At 36.5% G+C, this 11,997-nt stretch overlaps 1 protein-coding gene across 2 annotated transcripts; it reads right to left on the bottom strand.

Moving 5' to 3' along the window:
• Nucleotides 1-4,483: 4,483 nt before the first annotated feature.
• On the bottom strand, nt 4,484-11,959 carry LOC109035471 (uncharacterized). 2 transcript variants are annotated; one of them, XM_019049122.2, is made up of 5 exons: nt 11,859-11,959; nt 10,321-10,626; nt 7,924-8,724; nt 6,656-7,077; nt 4,484-5,968 (listed from the first exon to the last, which is right to left on the bottom strand). In XM_019049122.2, the coding sequence occupies exons 2-5, from the start codon at nt 10,566-10,568 to the stop codon at nt 5,118-5,120; spliced, it is 2,322 nt and encodes a 773-aa protein (XP_018904667.2). In that variant the 5' UTR covers nt 10,569-10,626; nt 11,859-11,959; the 3' UTR covers nt 4,484-5,117. The 2 variants fall into 2 exon arrangements, with proteins under 2 accessions (XP_018904667.2, XP_018904666.2); XM_019049121.2 differs by having other exon boundaries at nt 11,692-11,950.
• Between the last annotated feature and the right edge of the window lie 38 nt (nt 11,960-11,997).

Raw genomic sequence — 11,997 nt, forward strand, 5'->3', positions numbered from 1 at the left:
TAAACGAGAATTTAAAAAAAAAAATAAAAAAATTAAGTCTTATGTATTCCTACCTATATCCAGAAAAAAGTGGAAAGAGGTGGATAATGAATAATATTAAAGAATAGAAGAAAGACAAATAGAACAGTAAAACAAATGGGAATAAAAAAATGGGAGGTTGAAATGAATCAGAAGAGATGCTTTCCTCAAATGAGCGATTTATAAATAAATTAGAGGCAAGCATGCGATCATTCTTAACATTGAAAGAGAAACACAGAATTTAAAAACAAGAATTGAATTAAAGAAGAAGAATCTAACAAAAGAACATAAGATTTTCCTGCGAGCCAAACGAAAGTATGAAGTAATCCCTAAAATGTAAATGAAACTTACTGGAGGGTTCATTTTTAAATGTGGATTTATTTTTAAAAAAAATGAGACGAACGCATTCCAATCATCTAGGGAAACCATGAAAAGAGGTAGATAAAGAATAAAATTAAAGAATAAAAGAAAAGTAAAACAAATAGGAAACAAAAAAAATGATTAGTTGAAATTAACGTTAAAAAGATAGATGTCTCCTCAAATGAGCGATTTCTAGGAATTAGAGGCAAGCATGCTAGATCATTTTTAAATCCATGGAATTTGAAAAAAGTAACAAAATTAAACTCAACATTGAAAAAGAACAAATATGAAATCAAAGGTATAAAAGTAGTAAATGATTCAATAAATTCTAAAAACTATTTTAGCTCATTTGGCGAGAAATAAAAACTATACATAACATAAAAAGGGCTAGTAGTACTAAAGAACGAGTATTATGCGATGAAAAAAATTGATGATAACTTTTCAGTTCCAAGTTACCATTAGATAGGTATAACGACGAAATAAACTAGAATTTTAGGCACTATGATATTCAATAACGAATTCTCTTGAAAAGAATACTAGAACATACTCATCAAAAAAATCAAGACGTTCTCTTTAAATTAAAACCGCAACGGCAATAACAAAAACGGTCAGAATTCCTACGATTGTTTGCCATTTACTGGCACTTTCTTCATCTTCTTAGATGCATGATTCAAGATATGCTGGATGTAGCATTCAATATCTAATAGTGCTTCATGACACATAGTGCACTTATAATTGCTAAGCTCTATTTCCAAGTTCGTTGCGTGAGTCCATTTAATATGCTCTGACAGCAGGCAGCTCCGGTGATATGTCTTTCTACAAAGTGGACATGTAAATTCAACCTGAGTTCCGTGCACCTGCTTTTCATGTTTGGCCATAGAGTACTTATCACAGTAAGAATTCCCACATGTTTTGCACGAGAACGGTTTTTCACCTGAGTGCGTGCGCATATGAGTATCGTAACAAGTACGGTTTGACAGTAATTTGTTGCAAATCTCACATTTGTACCGTTTCCTTTTTCCAAGGTGTATCTTGTTCACATGGTCACGGTAGGAGAGTTCCTTGTCATAGGCTAGACCGCAGGTCTTGCAAACCCATTTCTTGCCATTTGTGTGTTCAGTAATTCTATGTTCTTTCAGTAGATCCAAGGATTCGAAACTACGATTGCATTGTCTGCACCTTTCAGTTTTTTCACGATGGGTGAACTCATGCCTAAAAAATGAGGAAAATAAGAAGTTAGAAAGTGAAATAAGGGAATCCTGCAGCCTGATTGCTGAAATTTTGTGTTTGTCGGGTAGACATAGATGATCATAGGTCAAAAGGTGGAGCGTGATTGGTCGGTTATGTCTTATTGCTGCTTTACCGTGCCTTTGTCAGGTGGAATGGACGACATACTGTCGGAAATTTAAGAGGTGCCTTTAGCTTGTCACGAGTTCTACCCGACATAGGCATGACAAAGCAGCGATAAGACATAGCCGACCAACCACGCTCCGCCTTTTAACCTATCATCTATGTCTACCCGACAATCAAAATTTCAATGATCAGGCTGCAGGTGTCGTAACTTTTAAAATCAATATACCTACATAAATAACTAGGAAAAGAATTGGTCAAATTCAAGTACCTGCAAACAATTTTTGAGTGACGTTCATAACAAGCGCGTGTTCTAGAAAAAGGGTTCTTACCCAAGAAGTAAGGAGCGCAATATAAATCGCAATTCAATATATAGATTATTTCAATTATTATTCTGCCAGAAGCAATTCATTAGAACCAAAAGCTTACTTATTACAAATTTGCTACATAACTTGATCGATGGTGAATTTCGTTGTTATGATTGGTAAAATCTCATAATGAAATGAAATCATAATTTTGTTGCAATTTTAAAGGTGGGAAAAATTTTATGAAATTAAATAGATTGCTCAACTGTTAATAACTTCAGCGATTTCACAATCATAAAGTAGAAATAAAATCAAAACTTTTCTGTTTAAGAAAACTACTTCTTGGGTTGTGCTAAAAATTCAAAATCAAGATTCTCATTAGTGGGATTCGCACAATGGAATATTTAATCAACGTTTCAGCTTGGAAATTATGCTTTCCGGCCAGAGTGGCTCCTGGGATTGTGGAGTGAAGTAAGGACACGTAGGGCTTTCAAGCATATGACAGCTGTTGTTTTAAATGCTAGCTATCCTTCTTTTTAAAAGAGGCTCCCTGCTAACAGTTTTACAATTCTGAGAAAAAACGAATTCTTGATGGTTTTTTTTTTTTTTTTTTTTTTTTTTTTTTTCCCATTTTTACCTTTGAAGATGCTGTCTGGTCTGGAATCCTTTTAAGCAGATAAAACATTGATTTTTAAATTCATTTTTCCCAATTCTTGATGCTACTAATTTTATTGGTGACAAAGGATTTGCTTCATCAGCAGACTTCAATTTAGAGTCGCTGCGATTGGCTGTTTCAATGGGATGGGTCTTCAGATGCTTCAGGGATAGTTCGCGATTACTGAATATCGCATTGCATTTTAGGCATTTCAAGGTATGGGTGTTCAAATGCATCAAGAACAGATCAAGAGAGGAGAAAGTTATTCCACAAATGAAACAGGGTGCACGGTCTCCATGTACTCGATTGTAGTGATCTTTGAAAGAGCCTTCATCAATATCATCGACGCATACGTAACAGAATGCAGGTTCCTTGGTGCTTGTCTTTCTCGCACGGCGAAGTCTGAAAATAAAGAGAAAAGATACTAATCAAAGGCATGGTACAGCTATGATTGGACAACAACGCTTTTGCTTTTCCAAGAGTCTGGATTGAAGCTGATATTTCATTCCTTCATGTAATAATGGGCATCCTCTCAGTTTAAATGCCTTTCTGAACATGTTACAAGGTTTTATAAAGCCTTGTAACATATATGTTCCTCTTTCGAAACTGAATACGAATTTCAGTAACATTTTATCAGAAGTGTCAGCCCAGTATATATCAGAAAGATTAGATGTAATTTACCGAAAAAATTGCACTTAACGAGATAATAATGGATTTTCAGTTGACTGGCTCTTATGCAGCGAAGCACTTGATTGGCCAGTTGATTCAACAGGCAAAAAGAGTCCCGACTTTGATCTTCCATTTTGACGAGAGAAGAAAGCACTTTACCATTGCACAGCAGCAACGATTTTTACTTTCTCGCTACCCTAGGGTAGAGGAAGTATAGTTCATCTAATGTTACTTGATTAGTGATGTTTGCAATTAAGCCTGGTTCCCAGATCTGAAAGTTCACAGATGAAATGATGCCCACTCCCTTTGTCTTATCATGCCGTCTTACGGTGCTACTACATTTTTCGACTGTTCTTTCAAAATTGATTCCTTTCGGTAAATTGTAATTTTCTCTTCTGCAAAATTGTTCATTTTGCCTGAACTTATTCTTGAAACGACTTCGGATTTGTCATTTGTTGGTCTGCAAAGGTATTAGGGGGTTTTTAGGGTTCATAATATAGGTGACGCTGAAAATCGGATTTTTTTTATCCCCTTCCCTTCCTCTTGTGTAACATATACAGGCATGCATTGTTCAAATCAAATTAGCTGCCTAATGCTTAGTTCAACCCCTCCCACCACAAGTTAGCATTTTGTGATGAATTTTAGATGAAAAATTACTACCTCACATTAATTTTTCATCTAATATTTATTGCGTCTGTTCTAACATTTTCGAACGCAGCCCTGGGCGACTCCCCCCCTCCCCCTGTAACGTACTCGTAATGCAGGCTCAAGTCCCCCTCTTCTCCCCCTTGAGAATTACGTATTTGCGACTGGATCTGTGAAAGGATCTTTATCTTCTAGGAGAAAATTTTCCTTTGCTTTTAGCTAATTTCTAGAAAAACAGAATCTGGAAATTAAGGAGCAAGTTAAACATTAAAATCTTAAAAATTGAGGGAGATAATGGTTCGGAAATTCTAAGACCACCATTTCAAGGTGGTGGAAAAACATAGTTTAAGTAATCCCGAAAATTTCCTCCCAGAGGATAGGGTCCCTTATCATAGACCCAGTAACATTTTATGAATGGCCCTTTATGTATAGCTTCAAATCGGTTTGAAGATTGAGATCAAGGTAAAAATGATTCATTAGATCATGGTTGAACAATATATATTTTCTACATGGTAAAACTTTTCAACAAATGAGCTAATTTAACTGGTATCGTAGTAAAGAAGTTGGAATTGACAAAAAGTATGCTTCAAGTAATTTTAAAGAGACGGTTACACTTATGCTAACTCAGCTGACTGTAGAAAAACCTCTCAGAAAATAGAATCGTTGATGGCACACAATACAATTAGATGCTAGACTACATGCATCAAAGAGAGGAGCTCATACGCTTTTGAAAGATGAGGTAGATACAAATGATACAATTTGGTGGAATAAAAATGAGAGATCCAGTTAAAACTTCAGTCAAATATCATCTTAAACTAAATGGCTTTGTCATAAAATTTCAAAAACACAAAAAAATAATGAACGAACAAAACAGAAGGGAAAGAAAAAACAACAATTATTTTTCAAATCACTTCCAAAAATATACGGATTTTTTTTTAAAGAAGAGAAACAAAATTTATACTATCGTACGTAGTTGACTTACGATTTCTTTGCCCTCAAAGAACTTAGAAAATAAATTTGAACGATAAATTCATTTGTATAGGCTTTTGTAATGACTGTTACAATGACAAGCTTTACAACATGCTTGGAGACAAATTAGGAGTTGCTATGTTCTACTAGTTTCGCTTTTTCAGTAAATTGGCTCTCAATATTACTCGCTTTTCGAACATTCCATTCGACAGCCGATTAACATGTGGAGAATTGGTCAGCGTTGTGAATGGAAATAGCTGTTCTACAGGTGCAGATGAGGCTAAAGGAGTATTAAATTTTACAAAGACTTTCCTAACGTTTTCGTATCTATTTAACATGGTAATATCTTCATCAGTGTCATTGAAAAATAGAGCAATTTCATCATCCGCTTTGGAATAAATTGATAGTTTTGAGGATGCTGATGACCCAAAGTCAAAAAAGTCATCCTTGGACCACACGTCATCCTTAGAGTCCACACTGTAAATCGGATTAACATTCATGTATTCCAATACATTTTTCCTTAAGAGAGATGTAAGTCTCTCATAATATTTCTCATCAACATATACAAACCATTTTCTCTTAAATCTAGGATAGCTCATTGTGGCTACAGCAGCACGTTCAGCCTCTGCTGATGAGAAATTAATGAATTTGGAGAATCTGGTGGTGACACTATTCAAATAGGACTTGGCAAGAGGCTCGCAAAAAATCAATGATTTTGATGCTATTTCATGTAATTTGCGTTGCAATGAAAGAATGGTCGGGAACAGTACTCCATAGTAATACTCATTTTCGGATTGGATAATCTCCACCGCAACAGTGAGTGGTTTAGTGCAAGTTAAAAATTCCGATATGTACTTAAAGTCAGATTCACAGAAAGATTTTTTGATGGACAGCTCTCGGATTAGTTCTTCTATTTTGTTTCGTGAACCGTGAATTGCCTTTAGTGCATCATATAAAGAGTTCCATCTCCTTTCATCTGGCCGAGGAAGTGCAAAACCTGTAGACAAAATTTCTAATTAAGTGTCTATAAATATCAATGCTTTAATAATTAAGAAATAAACTCAAACATGAGAACTTTTCTGACCAAACAGGATATGGCAAACAAAGCAGATTTGAGAAATCGCATTTTAAAATGGATGTTGGTTAAAAATTCACTTTTCAGCCCTACTTCTCTCAAGAGTGACAGAAAACTTGATTGTAAAAATTCATTGTGTTTAGGAGGCCACAAGAATCTTCCATTTGAATAATCTCGAAGTTTACTTCTACCGTATTTCTTCATACTCATAGTGTGGTCCTTCATATTTATAATTATTTAGGATTAATTTTACTTAGTTAGTTCAATGATACATTAATAAACACTCATCTCTTGAATTAGTATACCATTCATTTCAATGCTTTCATCATGCAAATATTTTCTTCAAAACAGTGTTCTAGGAAATCTTAAAATATCTTCTAGGGGCTGTTCATAAAGTACACAACACTAAATTTCAGATTTTTAACCCCCCCCTTGTAACGTTTTAGGGACTTAGGTTGCTATCATTCATTACGTAAAAACATGATGGCGTAACACTCTCCTCCACCCCCTGCCCCTTTCGTCGTAACATTGCATATTTTATGGGCAGCCCCTTGTAGACAATATTTAATGAACATGTAACCTGAAAAGGAAAATTATCAGTGAGCTCACCTAGTATGTTTTGAAAAGTTTTTTCATTTTTCACTTTGCCTGCAGCTTGCCAAAGTGTATTGCATTTATTCATGACCCTATCATGAACTTGTTTCAGAATTGGATATTGTTGCAAACATGTAACAAAATCAATAGATGCACATAGGATGAGTGTTTGAGCAGCGCAACTTGACCGGTTTGGGAGGAACAACTGCCCTTTCTTGATGATCTCATTTATATCAACAAACTGGAGCTCTTCTAGGTGAGCTTCGTCAGATTCTGTGTCTCCATCATCCCTTCCTTCAAATTTTATACTCCCTGGATCAACTCCCAATTTCTGAAATGCTTCCGCATAGTTGAAGCCGCTATTGGTCATAGAAGCAACAATTTGGCTGTTGGTTAACCCGTAGAGTCCTTGTGTTTCAGCGAGCCATTCCGAAAGCCTGAAAAACAGCAATGGTAGCACATGTTAAATAAAAAAAATTAAAAATGTCACTATGGAAGTAGTATTATGCAATTAGGTCTCGAACAGGGAGGGGGAGGGGGGGCAGGTGCGGTACAGCAAGAAGTGCAAGATAATGGGAGGGAGGCTCAGCCTTGCATGACAAAAAGCAAAAGTCGGTGCAAGATGCTGATTTGTAGAACTTTTTCAATACTTTGGTAAAGATACTGACAAAAAGTGAACATTTTTTACGTTAAAGGGAAGTTATTGAGCAAAAAGTAATTTATTTAAGGGAATTCAGACCTACAAAACAGCAGGTAAAGGGCAAAAAGTTGGGGAAGGGGGGCGGATCTAAAATTTTGACTGGGAATTAGGCATGATTTACAGACACTAAAAAAAGCACTGCTACACCAAAATAGCTGATTTTCCCGCACCTCCAGATATCTGTTGAGATGCATACATGTAGAGTTTTTTCAAGCTCCTCCTTAATAAATCTCAGGTTTTAGAGTCACAATAGAAGACTGATGATAAGTCTAAGAGGAAAATGGAGTGTGGATAGATAGTAAGAGAAAACCAAAACAACACAAACTTTTTCAGTTGTTACAGAAATTTGTTGATTATTCATCTAATACAAGCTCAAGGCTTACTTTCGAAAACTTCAAAGGGCTGGAAATGACTGTCTGCCTAATAAGTAACTCTGTATAAAATTGAATGCTGATTTCTTTCATTCTCCTCTTTGAAAATTCAACTGTGTTTTCCTTGCTATTCTATTTTTCAAAAACACGACTATTCCTAGTTTCTACCTTGTCAAAAAAGAACAAATGTAAAAATTAAAATGCGAACTTACTTGTCGTATGAGTGTTTTCCTGTGAATTTTTCACAAGCAATAACCGCTGATTCTCTTTGCATCTGTTCATTCAAAAAGTGCACTGCTACACCAAAATAGCTGGTTCTTCCGCACCTCCAGATATCTGTTGAAATGCATACATGTTGAGTTTTTTCAAGCTCTTCCTTGATAAATCTCAGGTTTCTCTTGTAGAAACTGACTATACGTCGCTCTAGGGCTTGCTTGCTGGGCACAGACAGTCCTCTCTCAGAGACATTTAAAAACTTGAAAATGGTATTGAAAAACGGATTTTCTACAATTTCAAGGGGCACTAAGGAATGTAAGATGAACTGGGCAATGTGCGTATCGAAGGCCTCTTGCAACTGTTTCTTTTGACCCTCAGAATCACTAGTTTCCTTCGAGAGATGTTTTGAAATGTAGCGATCATATTGGCCCAAGACGTACTTTCCATGAGACAATAGTAAATGAGCTCGAAAACGTTCTGTTGATTCCGGAGAGCCGTTCACTCGGACATAGGTGGGTTGACACATGACACAAAGAGCGACGATGGATGTATCTGTACACTCGTTGGCAACAAGTTTGAAAAAGGATCCATCGGTGGTGAGTGTAACAGCCTCAGCTGAATTCTTAACATCTTCTACCTCTTCTTCACTTTCATCACCCGTTTCATCTGACGGCCAACTTGCTTCACTTGATGAGGTCTTATTTCCTTCCTTCTTATCTTCTACTTCTGGATCTGCAGAATAATTTTTTGTTGTAGGGTATATTCCGGTGTCACTCGTGTCATTGGAGAACTCAACTCTTTTAGAAAAAGAGAAAACAAAATAATCACATTAATCTTCACGATGAAAACTAGAAAAAAAACATTAGGAACCCGCAAGATACTTTTAGAATGTTTTAAACTGAAAATTTTTTCAAATACACCGATCATGGAACTTGGCTTTACTGCCTGTCACAGAACTGCAGACAGTTCACATTAAAACGATGGTTAGGTGAATGGTTGCTGAGTGCTTACATGTTTCGTAAGCAATAGGTGTGCATTTTATTTTTTTAACTCAGTATACTTACCAAAACAGAAATTCGAAAATATTACAAGAATCCTGCCTAACTGAGATTTTTAATTGTAATTAAAAACGGCACAAAATTTTAAAATCTACACAACTGATCCTTTTCCTTGACAATGGCATCGATGAAGTAAGTGCACGAGACTCTACATTATTTGGATACGGTGTCTACCGAACTCTGAATTATTGTGAATGATTCAACAAGTGCGCATAGCCTAAATGCAGACCCAAAGAGTACAGATTTTAAGTTATTAGTGTTGCATTTTAGTATCAATGTTTAAATAATGGCGATGGAAAGGGACAAAGCAGAACCATCTGATCAGTTTTATCTGTATAATCGTATAACACAGTATATGGTCTATTTATATCGTGCATGGATATTTAATGGCTGCGATAAAAAAATACTTGTCTCAGATTGCAACATTCTGCATTGCATTTAGCAATCAATTGCAGTGCTTACTTATAAGACCTCAATTTATCAGATCGCGATTTAACAGACTGATCCTCCGGTCTCTTCAAGGACTTCAAGCTGATAAGTTCATTCAGATCAAAAGATTTTGCGATTTAATAGATCGATTCATCAGTCCCATGAAATCCGATAAACTGAGGTCTTCCTGGATTTGAAACTGAGTGCTGATTTATCTAGTCGTGGATTTTTTTCACGATCCAGATAGGTCTGGTCCCAATTTACATGATTGAGAATTTTTGTGTTAACCCATTCGCCTCATTTGGCAAGTATACTCGTCAGCGCGCGCACGCGGGACATATCTCAGTTGACGAGTTAATTCGCGGCATCTATCGGCGTTGCTATGCGATTTTTTTGCCAGTGGTTTTTCAATTTTCCGATAGATGGCATCTCAAGCGCCGGAATGCCGAAAATGGCGCGAATTAACTCGTCAGCTGAGATGATGTCCTAGACGCCCGCTGATGAGTAAACTCGTCATGTGAGGCGAATGGGTTAATTCTTTGGAAAAAATTAATTAGGTACCTACTCCCACTTGAGTGACTTTTGGCCACAATTTGCAGTCAGTTTTTTCTCCACAAGTTCAAAAACATTTTATGCAATTCTATAATTTGCAGAATACTTCGTCGTGGCTAAGTACATACTCTCAGCTTCTTCGAAGTTTTGCAGATTTTCTGAACCAGTAACTGCCAAAAGTGACATGAAGTTTTTGCAAAAACGTTGCTCTAACATTAAATGCAGTAGAACTTAACGTCCTGATGTTTTCGCAACCACTTTCTCAGCAGGGATAGTCTTGCAAAATCATTGCTACTTCTTATTACTATTTTAGTGCTGTTAATACAAAAAAAGAAACAACGAATCAACTCTCACCGTGAAGGGCCTGCTCCAAAAGTTTCAGACTCAAATTTTGGTAGCTTATGAGGTGAAAAAGTTGTGGCTTCTGCGGTTCGCTTATGTGTCTCTCCTGGTTCAACTCTAAAGTACGGCGAAGAAGCATCAGCAGCAGTGTTGTTCTCATTTACTGGATCATGAGAATATTCTTCATTTTGGAAGACAATTTCTTCAGGGGATGATGGTTCATCTTTAATGGTGACGATTAAAGGCTCAACAGGATCCATAGTATTTGGTGCCAAAGTTTCAGACTTCCTTATTCAGACTTAATTATTAGTCACTGCCCTAAAACATACAAGGAAAAACTCAGTTAGTAATCCAATGGAAGCTAGAAGTGACTAGCAATTCTAATAGGTACCTACTTTGCTTTGGTTGGATTCACTCAAACTCCATAGTCTTCCTCTAGAAACGTTTTTGATTGACATCCATAGCTACATTGACGGAACTACTCAAAATTAGAGGAAATATAGCCAATAAGACTGACCTGCTATGGCGGACCGATGGTTATAATGATAGGGGCTTAAAAATATTAGCAATTTCATGCTTCCGTGACTCATTAATTAGCAAGAAAAACTGGAAGATTAAGAGTTATCCTAAAATGAATGCGAGTAAGGATAAGTTCATCCAACTTTAGGCCCTGTCCACACGAGCGCGGTTCGCGGAACTCAGTTCGAGGAACTTGTTCCCGGAACAAGTTTTTAGCTGAGCTAAAACTTTTTCCTCCAAAACCCAGAACTTCCCCCGTACTCTGAGCTTCTACAAATGTTTCTATGGATGTGAATTTGCTTGTTTTCTGTTTTTTACATCCTTTATATATCTTGACATTTATTTTTGTTACTTTGGCGGTCGTAATAATCTACTAATTTGCAATGATTGTATAGTTTTATTAAAGTTCCGGTTCCAGTTCGGGCGAACTCGTGTGGACAGCATGCCTCGTTTCAAGGAATAGGTTTTGGAAACTGAGCAGTTCGGGGAATAAGTTCCGCGAACTGCACTCGTGCGGACAGGGCCTTACATTCGAACAAAATTCAACATATGACGAGTCATTCAAAACAACCGTTTTCTAGGAAGGGTAGGTTGTCAGAAAGAACATTGAGTGAATTAATTTCTTTGCGATAAAGGTGGTGGGGTTGTCACCCACTAGCTCTAGGTGCGAGTGATATTGCAGCACTCCGCAATTATGACTTTTGACAATCTCCATGCTTAAAACCTAAGTTTCAGTGGCCATGTTCAACATGAGAGCTAAAAGTGCGATGTGAATGAGATTGGATGTGAGCTAAATTTAAGCTTCACTTTATGTAATTTGAGGTAAGATAATACCTGTCACAGGAGACTTATGTACATACTTACCACAGCATGCGATTATGCTTGACAATATTCTTCTGCGGCTCCTCTCACAGTTGAACTACCAGATACACTTTGATCAAGGTGCAAAACAAATTACATAAAAGTAAATATGATAAATTCTTCTTATAAACCATGCTCTCTTAATTGTACTGACTTTGAGCTGCACTTACAATTAAATAAGGGAAAAGTGAGAAATAAAGATACATAATGCCGGAAAAGCGTTCGGCCACATTTTTCACTAACACATTGAACTTGAATATTGAACTTGAACACACACATACACAAACCAACAAGAAACAGCCTGTTTGT

The sequence above is a fragment of the Bemisia tabaci genome, chromosome 8, assembly GCF_918797505.1.
Source record: "Bemisia tabaci chromosome 8, PGI_BMITA_v3".
NCBI lineage: Eukaryota > Metazoa > Arthropoda > Insecta > Hemiptera > Aleyrodidae > Bemisia > Bemisia tabaci.

Bases quoted from the DNA above. Each gene is read 5' to 3' on its own strand.
- LOC109035471 (XM_019049122.2), bottom strand. From the start codon at position 10,568: ATGGATCCTGTTGAGCCTTTAATCGTCACCATTAAAGATGAACCATCA. The intron at 8,725-10,320 runs GTGAGAGTTGAT...TTTTTCTAAAAG, and splicing joins TTTGGAGCAGGCCCTTCACG to AGTTGAGTTCTCCAATGACA. The intron at 7,078-7,923 runs GTAAGTTCGCAT...GCTGTTTTTCAG, and splicing joins GGAAAACACTCATACGACAA to GCTTTCGGAATGGCTCGCTG.